Source organism: Salmo trutta, chromosome 2 (assembly GCF_901001165.1).
Source record: "Salmo trutta chromosome 2, fSalTru1.1, whole genome shotgun sequence".
NCBI classification, from domain to species: domain Eukaryota; kingdom Metazoa; phylum Chordata; class Actinopteri; order Salmoniformes; family Salmonidae; genus Salmo; species Salmo trutta.
Window position 1 is genome coordinate 18,349,356 of NC_042958.1, and position 21,480 is coordinate 18,370,835.

The window sequence follows — 21,480 nt, forward strand, 5'->3', positions numbered from 1 at the left end:
TGATTTACATGTCACAAAACATGGCTCTAGTTTCTAATGATCACCAATACAGGCAGGTACTGCTATTTCTCTATCCAGCAGAGGGCAGTATAGCCTCAGTAAATGCAGGTTCAGTCAAATTGTACATAGTGTTTTCCCCTACTTCACTCTCTTTTCCTTTTTTATTTTTTTTTACTCCACTTGGGTTTTTCATACATTTTACTGAATCCCAAATGACCAAACCAATGTTCCTGCATTGCTTCAATCAAGTTGTTATCTGTGACTTCAAAAAGGACATTTTTAAATTGAATATTCTTATTCTTGTGACCCACCAGTGCTTCCTGACTCACAATTTGGTCGCCCCTGACATGGAGAACTGTTGGTTGCAGACAGTCTGGCATTATAGTCTCTCATGGCATAAGGCCTAGAATTGCTCTGATGATGACTTGTGTAGATTTAGTTTTATGCTATGGGAAAGGGCATTTATATCAGATGAATACATACAAGTAATCTAAGCAATCTAATATTCATAAAAAATGCTTTGACTGGAACTGTTATTTGTCCTATTTGCACTTGTACTTTGCAGTGTCCTCCCTCAAAAGAGCTGTGTCACAGCTTAATATCCAATGTCAAAGTTATTTTGGGCCCTTTTGCTAACTGCAGCACCTTTCCAGTAGTGGAACCGAGCAATGCAGAAATCTGGCCATTTGTTAATGGGGACATTAGTACGGCTGGTGAAGAATGTGCTGGTGGAGCTGGTGGCCCTGTCATTGACTGTCCTACATTTGACAGGGACAGCGCTGTGGAGGGCAGGGCAGGCCAGGGGTTAACGATTACTACTGCTCTGACAGTGTCTCTGTGTTAACACATTTACTGGCCACTCCCCATTTAGCTTCACTGAGTGAGTTTAAAAGCTCTGCGCCTAGTCATTCGCTAGCTACAGATGCTGTGGAATGTAAAGGTTGGATAAATAGGTGATTTGTAATAGTTATCCACTTTGGGGTTATGCTTTCTCATTGTGACTGCTGTGCAATGGCCAAAAACCTGAAGGAACAGATTTTTTATTTTTATACAACAAAAATTAGCTGTCACTCATGGCGTGAAAAATCTCACACTACCACAAAATATGAAAGGAATATCTTGTGATATGCATGAGATTCCTTCTCCCAGTGATGTATAAATTGTCCCCCAGTTGTGACATGTTGTCATAGTCAGTGATCTAAAGTCAGCTGTCAACTCTGAGGTATGGCTGAGCTGTAGACAAACGGAAAGGGAACGAGACTGTGAATGGGCATGTTAAACCTGTCACTGAGGAAATGGGATGGCAGGGAGTGATATAATTCCAGCGGTGCCTGGGGGTGCTGGGTACCACATTTCTCAGTGATACACCCGGAGTTGTTTACTGTAGAAGAGAGAAGGGCTTAGTTAGTCCAGCTGTTTTGATTCTTTCTCTCTCTGACACTGTCTCTCTTGCACACTCTACAGGCTGTAGTATACAATTTAACTCAAACTATTTTCCTGCACTATATTCCTCAGAGGCCTCATGGCCAGACACCAAATTACCCCAAAAGAGGGCACCTTTACAGCTGACATTGAAATAAGGTGGACATTAACTAGCTCCATCCCACAGGCACCAGATCTGCACTCTAGGGATCTCACAAGTGTATAACTTTTAGATTTAATGAATACAGAAGTATGCCCTAAAATAAACCTGTGTGTGCGCTGAGAAAATAGTAGCTTCCTCCTCCCATTCCTCCATTCTTAGTGATCTAGATGGAAACATCAGACAGGGATAGTGATATACACTACCGGTCAAAAGTTAAAACACCTACTCATTCAACGGTTTTTCTTTATTTTTACTATTTTCTACGTTGTAGAATAGTAGTAAAGACATCACAACTATGAAATAACATGTATGCAATCATGTAGTAACCAAAAAAGTGTTAAACAAATCAAAATATATTTTATATTTGAGATTCTTTAAATAGTCACCCTTTGCCATTGACAGCTTTGCACACTCTTGGCAGTCTCTCAACCAGCTTCATGAGGTAGTCACCTGGAATGCATTTCAATTAACAGGTGTGCCTTGTTAATTTGTGGAATTTCTTTCTTAGTGCATTTGAGCCAATCAGTTGTTTTGTGACAAGGTAGGGGGGTTTACAGAAGATATCCCTATTTGGTAAAATACCAAGTCCATATTATGGCAAGAACAGCTCAAATAAGCAAAGTGTAAGATGGCGCCGGAGAAGAAGGCAGATGTTTTACGTGCCCCCAGCCGATTGTTTTTGCTTGTTTGTTTATTTGCAATGTTTGTAACTTATTTTTTTAACTTATTTTGTACATAATGTTTCCGCTACCGTCTCTTATGACCGAAAAGATCTTCTAGACATCAAGACTGAGATTACTCACCACGGACAGGCAGAATCTGTTTTTTCCTTTCACAACTCTGACGAGCCCGACGTGAAGGATATACTGCTTCCTCGGGAACCGGCCCCGATCCCTGTGATCTGCGTGAATAGGAGTCGGAGAAAGAGGGGCCGAAGGGCGGGCTGCCTTCTGAGAATTCGTAGGCGATCGAATAAACCCCCACTTCCCTCCATTCTGCTAGCAAACGTGCAATCTTTGGAGAATAACATCGCCGAGTTACGAGGAAGATTAAACTACCAACAGGACATTAAAACTATAACATCTTATGCTTCACGGGGTCGTGGCTGAACGATGACAGTATCAACATACAGTTGGCTGGTTATATGATGTACCGGCAGGATAGAACAGCGGCGACTGGTAAGGCAAGGGGCGGCGGACTATGTATTTTTGTACACAACAGCTGGTCTTCGATATCTAAGGAAGTCTCAAACTATTGCTCACCTGAGGTTGTGTGGTCTACAGCTTATCATGAGTTTTCATCTTTATTTTTCGTAGCTGTTTACATATCACCACAGTCAGAGGCTGGCACTAAACAGCACTGAATGAGCTGTATTCCGCCATAAGCAAACAGGAAAATGCTCACCCAGAGGCGACACTCCTAGTAGCCAGGGACTTTAATACAGGGTAACTTAAAGAAATTTAGTAAAACGGATATCAGCATGTTACATGTGCAACCGACAATGATGAGACAGCCTATCGGGAGGAGGTCAGAGACCTGGCTGTGTGGTGCCAGGACAACAACCTCTCCCTCAACGTGATCAAGACAAAGGAGATGATTGTGGACTACAAGAAAAGGAGGACCGAGAACGCTCCCATTCTTATCAATGGGGCTGCAGTGGAGCAGGTTGAGAGCTTCAAGTTCCTTGGTGTCCACATCACCAACAAACTAACATGGTCCAAGCAAACCAAGACAGTCGTGAAGAGGGTACGACAAAACCTACTCCCCCTCAGGAGACCGAAAAGATTTGGCATGGGTCCTCAGATCCTCAAAAGGTTCTACAGCTGCACCATCGAGAGCATCCTGACTGGTTGCATCACTGCCTGGTATGGCAACTGCTCGGCCTCCAACCGCAAGGCACTACAAAGGGTAGTGTGTACAGCCCAGTACATCACTGGGGCCAAGCTTCCTGCCATCCAGGACCTCTATACCAGGCGGTGTCAGAGGAAGGCCCTAAAAATTGTCAGACTCCAGCTACCCTAGTCATAGACTGTTCTCTCTGCTACCGCACAGCAAGCGGTACCGGAGCGCCAAGTCTAGGTCCAAGAGGCTTCTAACCCCAAGCCATAAGACACCTGAACATCTAGTCAAATGGCTACCCAGACTATTTGCATTGCCACTCTCCCTCTCTTTACACCACTGCTACTCTGTTGTCATCTATGCATAGTCACTTTAATAACTCTACCTACATGTACATACTACCTCAACTCACCGTTGCCTCTGTATCATTGACTCTGTATCAGTACACCCCTGTATATAGTCTCGCTATTGTTATTTTACTGCTGCTCTTTAATTACTTGTTACTTTTGTCTCTTATTCTTTCCAAATTTTTTTGAAACTGCATTGTTGGTTAGGGTCTCGTAAGTAAGCATTTCACTGTAATATTCTGTTGTATTCAGCGCATGTGACTAATACAATTTCATTTGAAACGACAGTCTATCATTACTTTAAGACATGAAGGTCAGTCAATATGGAAGATTTCAAAAACGTTAAGTTTCAAGTGCAGTCGCAAAACCCATCAAGAGCTATGATGAAACTGGCTCTCATGAGGACCGCCACAGGAAAGGAAGACCCAGAGTTACCTCTGCTGCAGAAGATAAGTTCATTAGAGTTACCAGCCTCAGATATTGCAGCCCAAATAAATACTTCATAGAGTTCAAGTAACAGACACATCTCAACATCATCTGTTCAGAGGAGACTGTGGGAATCAGGCCTTCATGGTCGAATTGCTGCAAAGAAACCACTACTAAAGGACACCAATAAGAAGAAGAGACTTGCTTGGGCCAAGAAACATGAGCAATGGACATTAGACCGGTGGAAATATGTCCTTTGATCTGGAGTCCAAATTGGAAATGTTTGGTTCAACCGCTATGTCTTTGTGAGATGCAGTGTGGGTGAACAGATGATCTCTGCATGTGTTTTTCCCACCGTAAAGTATGGAGGAGGAGGTGTTATGGTGTGGGGGTGCTTTGCTGATGACACTGTCTGTGATTTATTTAGAATTCAAGGCACACTTAAACAACATGGCTACCACAGCATTCTGCAGCGATAAGCCATCCCATCTGGTTTGTGCTTAGTAGGACTGTCATTTGTTTTTCAACAGGACAATGACCCAACACACCTCCAAGCTGTGTAAGGGCTATTTGACCAAGAAGGAGAGTGATGGAGTGCTGCGTCAGATGACCTGGCCTCCATCAAATGGAGATGGTTTGGGATAAGTTGGACCGCAGAGAGAAGGAAAAGCAGCCAACAAGTGCTCAGTTTATGTGGGAACTACTTCAAGACTTTTGGAAAAACATTCCAGGTGAAGATGGTTGAGAGAATGCCACGAGTGTGCAAAGCTGTCATCAAGGCAAAAAAAAAGAATCTCAAATATAACATATATTATATAATACGTTTTTGTTAGTTACTACATGATTCCATATGTTATTTCAGAATTTTGATGTCTTCACTATTATTCTACAATGTAGAAAAATAGTAAAAATAAAGAAATCATTGAATGAGTAGGTGTTCTAAAACTTTTGACCTTTAGTGTAGATAGAAACATCCAACAGGGTTCGGGATCTAGATGGAAACATCAGACGGGGATAGGGATATAGATGGAAACATCAGACGGGGATAGGGATATAGATGGAAACATCAGACGGGGATAGTGATATAGATGGAAACATCAGACGGGGATAGTGATATAGATGGAAACATCAGGCGGGGATAGTGATATAGATGGAAACATCAGACGGGGATAGGGATATAGATGGAAACATCAGACGGGGATAGGGATATAGATGGAAACATCAGACGGGGATAGTGATATAGATGGAAACATCAGGCGGGGATAGTGATATAGATGGAAACATCAGACGGGGATAGGGATCTAGATGGAAACATCAGACGGGGATAGGGATCTAGATGGAAACATCAGACGGGGATAGGGATATAGATGGAAACATCAGACGGGGATAGGGATATAGATGGAAACATCAGACGGGGATAGTGATATAGATGGAAACATCAGACGGGGATAGTGATATAGATGGAAACATCAGGCGGGGATAGTGATATAGATGGAAACATCAGACGGGGATAGGGATATAGATGGAAACATCAGACGGGGATAGGGATATAGATGGAAACATCAGACGGGGATAGGGATATAGATGGAAACATCAGACGGGGATAGTGATATAGATGGAAACATCAGACGGGGATAGTGATATAGATGGAAACATCAGACGGGGATAGTGATATAGATGGAAACATCAGACGGGGATAGTGATATAGATGGAAACATCAGATAGTGATATGAAGGAAACATCAGAGGGAATATGCTTCCATCAGTTGTTTTCCTTTTTCTTTCAGAACATTTGCCTAAACTGCAACCAAGACCGTACTCAGCGGCAAGGTAAGCTTGTCTCCTAGTTCCGACAGTGTTTCATAGTTTTCCTAATGTTTAACCCAGGCACATACTTTGCTTCTTCATTTTGTGACCCAAATCAAACAAACCTAAAATGGGTGAATGCACACTGACTGTAGTCATGTGGATGTTGGTCTGTTGCGAAGGCAAACCAATGTTCACAGTAGAGGTTCAGGTCAATAGCAGAATGTTTATCCTATGACTGCGACGATGCCCGTATTGTAATATAAAAACACGAAGTAGACTCTTTGGTCTTTTACAAACCTGCTATATGTAAAATATGATGTGCTATAGCTTGGAAAATAAATACATGTGACTCTGGATGACAACATAATGATGTTTTGTTTTCCAACATTAGGGATGTTTTCCTAAAAGAAGTTAAATCGGCTTTGTGTTTTGTTTCCTTGCCACGAGACTAACAAGTATTCAGATAAAAACACACACACACACGCTCACTAACACATAACAAATGAGAGTGGGAAACCGTTACATTATCACTTACATTACTGTCCATTAGTACCATTTTAAACATGTCAACACTGGTTTCTTATGCTCATTAGTTGTGTGTGTGTGTGTGTGTTTGTCTGAAGCTGTGTGTTTTTTTGTTTTTTTTTACAGTGTGTGTGTGCTTTGGTGGGAGGACTGTAGTCGATCAGATGCAGCTGGAGCATTAGGAGGCTGCATCATCGATGCTGTGGTCAATAGAGGTCCCCAGAGACCTGCAGAATGGGAAGACTGAAAATCAGAGAGGGGGAAGAAAGATTGAGGGAGAGTGAGGAAGAGAAATCAAAATGTGAGAGGGAGAGAGCAATCCACTAGCTGGAGAGGAATCAGCGAAATAAGGAGAAAGAGAGGGTACAGTTAGTGTTTGTGGATGAGAACCAAAGGCTTTTTTACTTTGTGCAATGTAGAGTATAGCATCCCCTATTTCATCTACCTATTGTAGCACATCTACAGTATCTAATGATGTATCACATTAACGTTCACACTTATTTCCATAGCCTAATGAGTGGTGCACCAGCAGGACTCTTACTTCCTTGCTATGGTATACAGTCAGCCACAGCGTCTGCTAAATTACAAAAATGCACTTATAGTTGCTGTGAAAAAGTTTTTGCCCCCTTTCTAAATGTCAACATTTTTGCGAAATATGCAAAAATAGAGTAAATCAGAAAGGGGGCAAATACATTTTCACTTTGTTACAACAAGATTGTACACGAAAGTGAAAGACTCACCAAAAGGGGGCGGGCGAAGCAAGCGGAGCCAGGCGGGTAGAAAGGGCAGGCAGAGCAATGACTGTATGCTAGCAGGATATTTCCAATCATCTTTGCTGCTAGCGATGTTTCTGTAAGTGGATGAATTGGTCTAATTTAGCATGTATGGTAAAGCCTCAACCCTTAGCTACATCTTCCAATTTAAATGAGCTTGGGAAAAAATGAATAATGACATTTTTATAGTTTTGTGTGCCAGCGATAAAATGCTAAAATAGAGACACGGTCTAATTGAGCGAGGCGTCAAAGCGGATAACCCGCCCGGCTTCGGTTGGGTCATTATAATTCAAAACAATGCATTCTAAAATAAATCACACTCGCCTTGCTATAACCCCTCTCACTTTGCCTTCCGTTCTCTCCCCTTTCCCCCCCTCTCTCCTCCAGCTCCAGTATGAGACACCCAGGTCGGCTGCAGTTTGTGTTCAACGTCATAGAGTTTCCAGCATGCACTTGGAGACCCACGGGGAGGCAGGGCCTGTGTACTGGTTGGCTCTCTGACCTCGTCAACCCCATTCTGTTGCACCCTAGGAAGGCTCAGCCCTCCAGCACCCCAGCCCTCCCTAAGGTGAGTAGAGGAGTAACCTGTGTGTGTGTGCACGTGTGATACGCCATAACACTTTTTTACGTTTGACCCCAGGTCCATGTGAGTCTGCGTGAGAACTGCTCCTTCCGCCTGCCCTCTGACCTCTCAAAACCCCTCATCATGATTGGACCAGGCACCGGCGTCGCGCCCTTCATTGGTTTCCTACAACAAAGGTACAGCCCTCAAAGATGGAGGATTCATACTAACCCTCCCAGGCTACTATTCTGTTATAAGTGATGCTTGTTTGTCTGATTAGTGGAACTGGTGTGTTGTTTATGTTATGACGACAAACTTATTGTGAAGCTTACTCTCTGAGTGTGCTCTGGTCAAGAACATAAATATGTTAATCACCAGGTTGCTATAACAACCATGATGCAACAGGAAGTGTTTCAGCTTTGATGAGTGTGGCACCAAATCAAGTGTTAACTGGGATGTCGAGTGGTAGTTAATCAAGTTTTTGCATTAATCTCCATAATCATTTACAATAGATCCCATCAAAGATTCACAACACTCTCTTTCCAATATGTCTTGGATGGTGGTTTAATGGTGGTAGTAATATTGCAGACATGGCTGTGATTTAACACTTCTACTTCACTTAAACTACCTGTAGGAGGAAATTGCCTGGCCTCTAAATGCTGATCGAAGGTCAGCTTTGCATTCTACCCCTAAAGGTTAAGGTCAGGATTTGGAGAAGGTAAGCTGATCCTAGATCTGTGCCTAAGGGCAACATCCCACTGAGGTAATAAGTCAAGCCATTCCAGAGCTGCAGTCTGTCTGTCTGGTGTTTATGACTGTAATGAACAGTTATGGGTCAGTTATGGGTCAAACTGGCCGATGGAGACGTATTGATTTGAATGTAAAGAGACCAGTAGACCGTCTGTGTGTCATTAATGTAAATCATAGCTGGTGATTACTGTGGAGGTGTAAAAGCAATATTGACCTGTGTGTGTGTGTGTGTGTGTGTGTGTGTGTTCGCACACGCGTGTGCCTTGTAAAAGACCAGCTGTTAACAATGATGGAATACATAAATAATGGCTTGTAAAAGGTGCTGCTTGGTGTAATTTGACAAGATTAACTTTGTGAGTCATTTGGGGTAGCTAAGCTTACTGACATCACCAAAAGCCTACTAAAATCATCTTACACCTAGGGCTGTTGCCGTGACTGTATTACCGCCACACCGGCAGTCACTGCAGTAAAATTCCACATGATCATTGAGTCTCGGTAACCTCCTAGTATGCACTCTGGACATGCGTTGTTAGTACCCAACTCACTAACGACCATCAGGTCCCAATGGCCTGCTACTCAGGGCTCTGTTGTCCATCTAACCCCTCTGACAGCAATGCAAATGCAATGGAAAATCACATCAAACACTTATCATCAAAACAGTATCGTCCTTTTAAAACTCACCTCACTGTGATTGATCAAGTTGAAGAAAGAAGTTCAACAACAGGTTGAAACTGAGTGTAAAACATGGTCGTTGTGGATGTTGTTTCAAAGCTTAACACAATGAAATGGGCAGGGCTTTCTAAGGTGATGATTCATTCAAAACACCCATATGCATATTAGAGTTTATGCATATTCGTAGGCCTATGCTGGTTCATTGATTGTGCGGGATGGCTAAGCCTATACTTAGTGTATTTGATTTTGAATAGCCTAGTAATAGGGGATTTTTAAAATATATTTTCATAATTAATAGGCTGACACATGACCTTTTTAGCTACATAATATCTCACCACCATGTGTTTCCATCTCCTCTCTCTCCTTTATGCAGAAAGAGGGGCGGTCAACAGTTTAATGAAATAGGTTTAGTTGTGAATACATGTTACTATTGATGTTCCCAAACAGATTTCACTAGGTTTTCCAAATTAATCTAGCGTATTTAGACCTGTTTCAAATGGTCACTTTTACGCTCAACATAGCCACTTCATATTTGCACTCGCTCCGGAATGGGAAAAATATCATTTCTATTTTATTCAGTTCAATTGTCATCGTCTTACTATAAAATCATATAATGGCACGGGACTTCTAAGCATATCTTGTCTGCTAAATGAACAAGCCTACAGCTTTTTTAGACCTGCCTAAAATACATAATAGATTTTATTGTGATGGTGTATATTAAATTGATTTATTCAACTTTTTGAAATGTCGATGTTCCAAAGGCACACCTCTGTGGCTTGTATGTGTTAATGTTAATTAGGGGTCAATTACAATGAGACCGGCAGTGTTTTGCATGACAATAACCGGCTTACAAAATGTCATGACCCCCATAGACCTACTTACACCAACATCCTACTAACATCTTACACCATGTTATTATGACTCTGTCTAAATAAAGTTATGTCCGGTCTGATTCTTTTTATCCACCTAGAATACCCAGTATCACTCGTCATTGTGACAGTACGAATAAAGTTGTTTCCATATTGAAACACTTTGCTGGCCTGAATGTTTCATCCAGACTGTTCTTTTATACCTCAATGATTCAGACAGTGACTTGACAGCTCCTGACAACTCAGCTGTTTACCAGTCAGCTCCAGTTGTCTTGTTTTTCTGATGTCTTCCGACGGGACACTGTTTGGTATTCACTGGTGTGTATGTGTGTGCGTGTGTGCCAGTATGCTGAGGTGATGCTGTTTGGTGGTTAATCGTGTGTGTGGGTGTATTAAGGTGACGCTGTATTGGTGGTTAATGGCTGGTGTGTTTGTGTTGGGACTGCATTGTGATGAATGATCTAGAAGGTGACTGATGTTTCTCAGTGAGGAGAGCTGTCTGTTGTCTGCACCTGTAGGACACCACCTCCACAGGACTGATGAATGTCTAACACCTACCATGACATGGTCACATGCCACCCGCCAACTACGCCAACGTGTGTGTGGTTGATGAATGACTTTTATGTTGCTAGTCCGACTACCCCAAATGTCAAGGTCGTGATAGGGAGTGTACTCTCATACAATGTTCAGTGACATCACTTCCTGCTGTTCAGTGCATTAGTTCACGTTAAAGCTTTTCCATTTTCTTGTCACCAACTAAAGAAATCATTGTTTCTTGGCACATCCCAGGCTTTAGCCTTGACCAAGAAGAAACTAGCAATGTCCCATCTGGAGAAAAGATGCTCTCCAGTGTGGTTCTCTATTTTTCTTAGTAGGCTTCTTTAGTGTAGTATGGGACTGCAAATTCAATGTTGGTTTTGTATGGAATGTCATTGTTTATTTATTGAACCCTTATTGTACCAGGTAAGTTGACTGAGAACACATTCTCATTAACAGCAATGACCTGGTGAATAGTTACAGGGGAGAGGAGGGGGGATGAATGAGCCAATTTGTAAGTTGGGGATGATTAGGTGGCTATGATGGTATGAGGAACAGATAGGGAATTTAGCCAGGACACCAAGGTTAACACCCCTACTCTTACGATAAGTGCCATGGGATCCTTAGTGACCACAGAGAGTCAGGACATCCATTCCGTTTAACTTTCCGCCTGGAAGACGGCACCCTACACAGGGCAATGTCCCCAATCACTGCCCTGGGGCATTGGGATCTTTTTTAGACCGGAGGAAGAGTGTCTTCTACTGGCCCTCTAACACCATTTCCAGCAGTATCTGGTCTCTCATCCATGGACCGACCAGGACCAATCCTGCTTAACTTCAGAGGCATCTTACATTAAGCATCCTCTTACATGTGAAAGGTTTTTCAGATTACATAGCTATCAGGTTGCATGATGTACCTTCTTTCAAACCTGATTGTTATAACTGGGACATTCCACTCCTCTATAGCATTCTGAAAATGTTTAATGTCTACAATAACACCAATCAGTAACATACATGGTAGTGATGGTACATAGCAACCTTAAGTAAGCCCTGATGGTTTGCTGTAGAAAGGCGGCTTCTCGCCTCTTAAGTGCAGTCTGACAGCGCTTTTCTCTCCTTTGTGCTCCTCCATAGACAGTCCTTTTCTCTATATAAAGCTTTTCACTGCTGGAAGGCGAGGAAGACGCTGGGGCAAACCGATGTATCAGTGTACCTGTCTCTCTTCTCTCTTTTTTATTTTCTCTCCCTCATCTCTTCATGCCCCCACCCCCCTCTGCCTGTCTCGCTCTCTTTCTCTAGTAGTCTGCTTGTCTTTCTCTGCTCTCTCTCCTTCACTCTTTCTCCTTCTTCACCTCTATGTCCCCTGCCATAGTTCTGGCAGATTGTAAAACCTGTCACGAGGAAAGCTTTGTACAGTACCCAAATTAAGATTCCAAACAAGGCGTTTACCCCAGATGCTGTGCTTTGATAAGAGATAACAACGTTCATTTTGACAGCAGGATGCTTTATCACCAACAAAACCTGAAGGTGCCTCCTTTTAAGCAACAAAAACAGCATGGGGATCCTTCAATTCTTCCTCTTTTCTCTGTCGCTCCCTCTCCCCTCCCCCTTCCCTCATTCTGTCTGCTTCTGTCAGTCAATGGATGTTTTGAAAAGTACTTTGTGCCACTTTGTAACAACGGAAGCAAAAGAGAGAGGGAGCGGTTGAAGGGTCATAACTGCCTCAGTGGGATCTGTAGACCTCCGGCTGTCTGATATTGATTAGCCATGTCTGAGCTTAAGGATGAGTAATGGTGCAGGATGACCTTACCTGAGGATCAGGCTGGGTTGTTACAAATCTTAAACAGTCAGGGTAGCGTGCTGTTTTCATTCATCAGTGCAACAAGAGGTCTGATTGACATTATTAATTGAGGTTGTTCATCAGATGACAGGTAGAGTTTTTGTTATTGTAAACTGCTCTCCGTAGGTTTGCCATATTCAGCTGAATGCATTCAAAGTAGGGCATGTTAAACATCAGTAATCATAGCTCAGTGGCACTTCCTGGAATCATCGCGTACAGGTACATTTTATTACAGTCTCGTAAATCTCTCACAACACCTTCTTACGCAGAGCATCAAACCCCATTGAACATGAAAAAGGGCAGAGGAGACCTTGCTCCTGCTGAATCACAGTTTCCCCTGCTTCCTGTTCATCTGAGGCAACTGCCTTGGACCCAAAATGGAGTATCTGGCTGTATTGTGATGCTGCTTCCCTCGGGGCCTGTGTTCTGGGCAGAGATGTGATCGAATTGGAAGCCATGTTTTTCCTATTGATTTTGCTCCTTGTGGGGAAGGGTGAGTGAGGCGAGGCCTAGAGGGAAGAGAAGACGAGCCCAGTTAAATTAGTTTACTGACTTTTACTCAGAAATTGCAGATTGACAATATGGGATGATATCACTTGTTTGGTCTGTTTACCCAAGGGAGGCTTCATGAGACTTATTGGAATGCTCAGAATTGGAGCATTCAGAAACCTTGTCCAGTCAAAGTTCTCCACATCTCTAAATCAAATCAAATTTTATTGGTTACATACACATGGTTAGCAGATGTTAATGCTTGTGCTTCCAGTTCCGACCGTGCAGTAATATCTAACAAGTAATCTAACAATCACAACAACTACCTTATACACACAAGTGTAAAGGAATGAATAAGAATATGTACATATAAATATATGGATGAGCGATGGCCGTGCGGCATAGGCAAGATGCAGTAGATGGTATAGAGTACAGTATATACATATGAGATGAGTAATGTAGGGTATGTAAACATTATATAAAGTGGCATTGTTTAAAGTGACTTGTGATACATGTATTACATCCAATTTTTAATGATTAAAGTGGCTTGAGATTTGAGTCAGTATGTTGGCAGCAGCCACTCAATGTTAGTGATGGCTGTTTAACAGTCTGATGGCCTTGAGAAGCTGTTTTTCAGTCTCTCGGTCCCAGCTTTAATGCACCTGTACTGACCTCACCTTCTGGATGATAGCGGGGTGAACAGGCAGTGGCTTGGGTGGTTGTTGTCCTTGATGATCTTTTTGACCTTTCTGTGACATTGGGTGGTGTAGGTGTCCTGGAGGGCAGGTAGTTTGCCCCCGGTGATGCGTTGTGCAGACCTCACTACCCTCTGGAGAGCCTTACGGTTGTGGGTGGAGCAGTTGCTGTACCAGGCGGTGATACAGCCCGACAGGATGCTCTCAATTGTGCATCGTAAAAGTTTTTGGTGACAAGCCAAATTTCTTCAGCCTCCTAAGGTTGAAGAGGCGCTGTTGCGCCTTCTTCACCATGCTCTCTGTGTGGGTGGACCATTTCAGTTTGTCCGTGATGTGTTCGCCAAGGAACTTAACTTTCCACCTTCTCCACTACTGTCCCGTCGATGTGGATAGGGGGGTGCTCCCTCTGCTGTTTCCTGAATCCACGATCATCTCCTTTTGTTGACGTTGAGTGTGAGGTTATTTTCCTGACACCACACTCCGAGGGCCCTCACCTCCTCCCTGTAGGCTGTCTCGTCATTGTTGGTAATCAAGCCTACCACTGTAGTGTCGTCTGCAAACTTAATGATTGAGTTGGAGGCGTGCATGGCCACGCAGTCATGGGTGAACAGGGAGTACAGGAGAGTGCTGAGAACGCACCCTTGTTGGGGCCCAGTGTTGAGGATCAGCGGGGTGGAGGTGTTGTTTCCTACCTTCACCACCTGGGGACGTCCCGTCAAAGTCCAGGACCCAGTTGCACAGGGCGGGGTTGAGACCCAGGGTCGAGCTTAATGACGAGTTTAGAGGGTACTATGGTGTTAAATGCTGAGCTGTAGTCAATGAACAGCATTTTCACATAGGTATTCCTCTTGTCCAGATGGGTTAGGGCAGTGTGATTGCGATTGCGTCGTCTGTGGACTTATAGGGACGGTAAGCAAATTGGAGTTGGTCTAGGGTGTCTGGTAGGGTGTAGGTGATATGATCCTTGACTAGTCTCTCAAAGCACTTCATGATGACGGAAGTGAGTGTTACGGGGCGATAGTCATTTAGCTCAGTTACCTTAGCTTTCTTGGGAACAGGAACAATGGTGGCCCTCTTGAAGCATGTGGGAACAGAAGACTGGGATAGGGATTGATTGAATATGTCCTTAAACACACCACACCTGGCCTGCGCATGCTCTGAGGACGCGGCTAGGGATGCCGTCTGGGCCGGCAGCCTTGCGAGGGTTAACGCGTTTAAATGTTTTACTCACGTTGGCTGCGGTGAAGGAGAGCCCGCAGGTTTTGGTAGCGGGCCGTGGCACTGTATTGTCCTCAAAGCGAGCAAAGAAGTTGTTTAGTTTCTCTGGGAGCAAGACGTCGGTGTCCGCGACGGGGCTGGTTTTCTTTTTGTAATCCGTGATTGACTGTAGACCCTGCCACATACATCTCATGTCTGAGCCGTTGAATTGCGACTCTACTTTGTCTCTATACTGACGCATAGATTGTTCGATTACCTTGCGGAGGGAATAGCTACACTGTTTGTATTTGGTCATGTTTCCGGCCGCCTTGCCATGATTTAAAGCGGTGGTTCGTGCTTTCAGTTTTGCGCGAATGCTGCCATCAATCCACGGTTTCTGGTTGGGGACAGTTTTAATAGTCACCGTGGGTACAACATCACCGATGCACTTGCTAATAAACTCGCTCACCGAATCAGCATATACATCAATGTTGTTGTCTGAGGCTATCCGGAACATATCCCAGTCCACGTGATCGAAGCAATCTTGAAGCGTGGAATCAGATTGGTCGATCAGCGTTGAACAGACCTGAGCACGGGCGTTTCCTGTTTTAGGTCCTGTCTGTCGGCTGGGAGCAACAAAATTGAGTCGTGGTCAGATTTGTCGAAAGGAGGGCGAGAGAGGGCTTTGTATGCGTCGCGGAAGTTAAAGTAGCAATGATCCAGAATGCGGCCAGCCCGGGTTGCACATTTGATATGCTGATAAAATTTAGGGAGCCTTGCTTTCAGATTAGCTTTGTTAAAATCCCCAGCTACAATAAATGCCGCCTCAGGATATGTGATTTCCAGTTTAAATAGAGTCCAATGAAGTTCTTTCAGGGCCGTCGAGGTGTCTGCTTGGGGGGGATATACACGACTGTGATTATAATCGAAGAGAATTCTCTTCTCTGATGTCTCTCTGGAAGGCAACCCTTGCTCGAATTCTGTCTATCTTGTTGTCAAGAGACTGGACATTGGCGAGTAGTATACTCGGGAGCGGTGAGCGATGTGCCCGTCTACGGAGCCTTCCCAGAAGCCCGCTCCATCTGCCCCTTCTGCGGTGCCGTTGTTTTGTACTGGGATCCGATCCATTGTCCTGGTGGTGGTCCAAACAGAGGATCCGCTTCAGGAAAGTCGTATTCCTGGTCGTAATGTTGGTAAGCTGACGTTGCTCTTATATCCAATAGTTCTTCCCGGCTGTATGTAATAAGACTTAAGATTTAAGATAACAATATAAGAAATAATACATAAAACAAAATACTGCGTAGTTTCCTAAGAACGCGAAGCGACCATCTCTGTCGGCGCCATCGGCACAATGTGAAAATTCCCTCTTGAACCAGACTCAGGAGTCTGAATTCTATGACAGAGAAAAGGCCTATGTCAGATCCAGGGGTCTTGTGAAAAGCTATCGACTGTACTTTGCTTGTGAATTACCAGTCCTTTTCCTACAAAACATTGGCATTGTCATCCGTAGCGAGTTTCAATTCACACCGCTTTAGGAAATGGGAAATGTGACGTCAGTCAGTCCCCCTCATAATGACTCATTCTGTGGATGTGAATGGGTTAGGTGTTAAACCCAGGAAGTAGCATCTTATACTTGAGGGCCTCTGACTACTGCAGCTCTCCACAAAGAGATGATAACTCCATCCATCCTTCTTCCAGCTTTTCTTCTCTAGTTCTTTCTGAATGTTGTTCTCTTGTCACCTCTCATAATGACTCATTCTGTGGATGTGAATGGGTTAGGTGTTAAACCCAGGAAGTAGCATCTTATACTTGAGGGCCTCTGACTACTGCAGCTCTCCACAAAGAGATGATAACTCCATCCATCCTTCTTCCAGCTTTTCTTCTCTAGTTATTTCTGAATGTTGTTCTCTTGTCACCTCTCTCTGCCCAGATGGGGGATGGTGATGACGCTTGACCTTTTTAGATGGCCAGATGACTGATGCGTTAGTAAAGGTTTGTGTGTGTGTGCCCAGCAGGTGTGCAGTGTAGATAGCATCACACCGCCTCAGTGTTTTGTGTCTTTGTGCCAACTCGGTGCAAAGGATTCTGGAAGCCCTGCCAGACTCGTTGGCCGCAGGAGTAATCACTTTTATAGAAGCGGGGCTTACGTGCAGGGGGAGATTTAGACACACACCCACACATCAGTTTTTTCCATTCACGCCGGCCGTCGGCTAATCAGACGGTTGCAATCATTTTCAGACTGTTATTTTTTCCACCTCATATTAGCTTACTTTCTTTTATTTAAAAGTTTTTAAATTCGCTAGTTCATAGTGCCCTCTCCCGCTAGAATGAACGATATGCATCTTCTAGCGATCTATTGATAGGATAGGCTGCCTGTCAGTCACAAAGTGAGCGATGATAGGGAAACACAGTCTGCTGCAGTCCAAAAAATGTACACGGAAGAGGGAGAAAGCATGATGCTCGTGAATGTCCCATGTAATGTAAGTGGTGATGATGAGTCGTAATCCACAACTTAGCCTAATTATTGTTGTTTTCTGGCACATTCATTTACTTTCTTGTTTCACGTAGCCAGCCACATGAAGTCATGGCACATAGTAGGCTATTTTACTGTGCTTTGACACCTAAACAGTAAGTTGACTAGTTTATAAAAGGTGTCGAACTGACTACACAAAGTTGATCTCCTATATCCCTTTCACGGCTGGACTACTGCATTTGGGTCCCTGAGACACCAACTTCCAGGGGCCCACAACTCAAAAAGTAATTGGTTAGGGGCCTCCTGGAGGTTGAGAGCCCCGGGGTACGTGCCCTGTCTGACCATTTGGTAATCCGGCCATGATCGCTTTGCCATTCATACTTCATGCAACTTGCTTATATGTCTATTATATCTTATCGGGACAAGTAAACCAAAGGATTTCCTCTTAAAAGAATAATGTGCAAGTATTGTACAATCCAGGTGTACAAAGCTCTTAAGAGACTTACCCAGAACAACTCACAGCTGAATTCACTGCTAAAGGTAATTTTAACATGTATTCACTTGGGTGAGAATACTGATGTAAATGACTGTCTGTATTTCATTTTCAATACATTTGCAAACATTTCTAAAAACATGTTTTCACTTTGTCATTATGGGGTACTGTATGTAGATGGTTGAGAAATATCTATGTAATCCATTTTGAAATCAGGTTGTAACACAACAATGTGGAATAAGTCAAGGGGTATGAATACTTCCTGAAGGCACTGTATAATCAAGCTGTTTATTAGTCTCACTGTGACCGCCGATAACTTGGGAACGAAGTTCACTACAAATACAAAGTTACCAATGTCTTTGCATTTGAAGCGAAGGATCAAAATAAAAACCGAGATGACTGCATAAAAATATGAATACAGTACGCCTATAGGCTACATAGGCCTATATATTTCAATTATATTGTAATACATGTAATGTTCTATTTGTATGCTACACTCTGTCATTTTTGCTTCAATATATTTCATGATGTGTAACAACGTGCGCAGTCATGTGCCAAATAAATCTGTGATTGAGTGCAGTATTATAGGTTATAATTCTAATGTTAAGGTAAGATTTGAATGGAGAAATCTGGTCAGAGAGCAGCGCTGTATCTGTATCGACACATGCTTTCTGCGTGGCGTTTAGGGAAACGCATGTTGCATCTTCTACCGTTGTAGGAAAGCTGCATCATTAAACACTCGTAAACCTTTCATCGCTATCGGGAAACCAGGCCCTGAGCATATAGGCCTTGACCTAGACGATATCCAAAACATCTAACAATAAACTGAATTCATACATTTTCAGTGATTTTTAAATTGTAAAGTCATGTCTTCCTACACAATACTGCAACAAATTGTTCCAATCTGTGAGGTAAACTCAATAAAGGATTCAATAATTTCACTGTGTTTTGGATGGAATCAAGCCATTTAAATGTACCAGGTGACACCAAAATGGAGCTCCTTAGGCAGAAAATGTAGTCACCTGGCTGGCTATTTTTTTTGTATTTGGCTGGATACTCTATGTACTTGTGGAAAACACTGACACATACGGACGCCGGCCTACACAAGTTCTTGTTTTCATTTTTCATGCATTGTGGAGTGTGATCCATCTTTTTTTTAGCGTGTACTTTTCGTGTCCCGTCTGTACTGCGTCATTCCCATCCATGCATTAGGTAATGCGTCATTCCCATCCATGCATTAGGTAATGCGTCATTCCCATCCATGCATTAGGTACTGCGTCATTCCCATCCATGCATTAGGTACTGCGTCATTCCCATCCATGCATTAGGTAATGCGTCATTCCCATCCATGCATTAGGTAATGCGTCATTCCCATCCATGCATTAGGTAATGCGTCATTCCCATCCATGCATTAGGTAATGCGTCATTCCCATCCATGCATTAGGTAATGCGTCATTCCCATCCATGCATTAGGTAATGCGTCATTCCCATCCATGCATTAGGTAATGCGTCATTCCCATCCATGCATTAGGTAATTGTGGCACTCAACTCTATTGGTGTTGTAGAGAGATAGATACAGCAGTGTCACTGCTCCATTTAACCTCTGTTGTGAACAAGGACTGTCCCGTTTTCTCTCTCTGCGTTTTTATTGATTGGGCTTTGAGCTCTCCTGTGTATTTATTTATTTTCTCCTTTTTTGTCTTTCAGGGAGAAGGAGAGGGAGGAAAACCCGGAGGCGGAGTTTGGTGAGACCTGGCTGTTCTTCGGTTGTCGCCATAGAGATCGAGACTTCCTGTTTAGGTGAGTGTCATTCTGACAAACATTGGGTCTTTCCCAAATGGCACCCTATTCCCTATGGGCCCTGGTCAAAAGTAGTGCACTATATAAGGAGTGTGATCCCATTTCGGACGCACCCATGCATCCCCAAAGTCTAGCACCCACCTTGGTGACCTTGGACTTTTCCTACAACCAGAGTGCAGATCATCATGTAAACAAACTGTCTGAGTCAGGCTGTTCTGTGACAGCGTGGTTCCCTGGAATGTGTCACTTCCTCTGTGTCCTTGACGGCTGTGGCGTGATTGAGAAGGTGGTAAGATTGGACCATGGAGGACAAGACTTTAAACTTCATATGACAGGATTATGGTCTGGCTGCCACATAGGACCACAGAGATGCAGTATGTCTCACTAGAACTACACTGTATGGCAGGGATAGGCAACTAAATTCACCCTCGGAATGATTTTTGTCGGAGCGGATGGTCGGGGGGCCCGGATATAATTAGAATAATTTGTACATTGCGAATTAACCAACTAAGCCCAATAAGAGATTGTATTTTCAAATACAATAATTTCATCATACCTTGATTACATTGAGACACGATTGCTTATGTCTCTTTTTTTATTTGTGGAAATACTTGGCAACAGATTTCCTAAATTAAACAGTTTTTTTTGCTGAATTCTTTACAGTATTTTTTTTTTACCCAAAACTAAAATCCCCCCAAAGTATATATATTTAAATATATATATTTTACAAAAAACGTTGGTGGGCCAAAATAAATCACCGACAGGCTTGTTTTGCCCCACGGGCCGCCAGTTGCAGACCCCTATTGTATGGGCTACTGAGCAACACTGGTACGTACACAGGGACGGGGAGCTTTTAGCTGGGATGGGGCATATCGTTGGATGAAGGGTATATTTTACACTAGTATTACAAAGCTCACAAACCACAGAGATATACAGTAGATATGACACTAGATCAAATAAAATGTTATTGGTCACATATACATATACAGTTGAAGTCAGAAGTTTACATACACCTTAGCCAAATACATTTAAACTCAGTTTTTCACAATTCCTGACATTTATTCCAAGTAAAAACCCCCTGTCTTAGGTCAGTTAGGATCACCACTTTATTTTTAGAATGTGAATTGTCAGAATAACAGTAGAGAGAAGGATTTATTTCAGCTTTTATTTCTTTCATCACATTCCCAGTGGGTCAGAAGTTTACATACATAGTATTTTGTAGCATTGCCTTAAAATTGTTTAATGTGGGTCAAACGTTTCGGGTAGCCTTCCACATTTTGGCCCTTTCCTCCTGACAGAGCTGGTGTAACTGAGTCAGGTTTGTAGGCCTCCTTGCTCGCACACGCTTTTTCAGTTCAGTTTCAGTGGAAGTATGCTTGGGGTCATTGTCCATTTGAGTCATTAAAACTAGTTTATGTAAACCTCCGACTTCAACTGTATTTAGCAGATCTTATTGCGGGTGTAGCGAAATGCTTGTGTTCCTAGCTACAACAGTGCAGTAGTATCTAAAACAATTTACAACAATACACACACATCTAAAAGTAAAATAATTGAATTAAGAAATATATAAATATTACATTGCGCAATGTCAGTGGCATTGAATAAAATACAGTAGAATAGAATACTGTATATACATATGAGGTATGTAAACCTTATTTATACATTATTAAAGTGACCAGTGAATCCATGTCTATGTACATAGGGCAGCAGCCTCTAAGGTGCAGGTTTGCGTAACTGGGTGGAATCCGGCTAGTGATGGCCGTTTAACAGTCTGATGGCCTTGAGATAGAAGCAGTTTTTC

The 21,480-nt window shown here is 43.0% G+C and overlaps 1 protein-coding gene across 2 annotated transcripts in view; it reads left to right on the forward strand.

Moving 5' to 3' along the window:
* The window catches only part of LOC115152674 (methionine synthase reductase), a 38,250-nt gene that overhangs the window by 9,277 nt on the left and 7,493 nt on the right, over window positions 1–21,480 (forward strand). The window contains exons 9-12 of one of the 2 annotated variants that reach the window (XM_029697415.1): window positions 5,984–6,026; window positions 7,691–7,871; window positions 7,944–8,062; window positions 19,587–19,679. In XM_029697415.1, the coding sequence (XP_029553275.1) occupies window positions 5,984–6,026; window positions 7,691–7,871; window positions 7,944–8,062; window positions 19,587–19,679 (436 nt within the window). Of the gene's footprint in view, window positions 1–5,983; window positions 6,027–7,690; window positions 7,872–7,943; window positions 8,063–8,499; window positions 8,937–19,586; window positions 19,680–21,480 lie in introns of those variants that run through there. The other variant, XM_029697421.1, reaches the window with a different exon arrangement.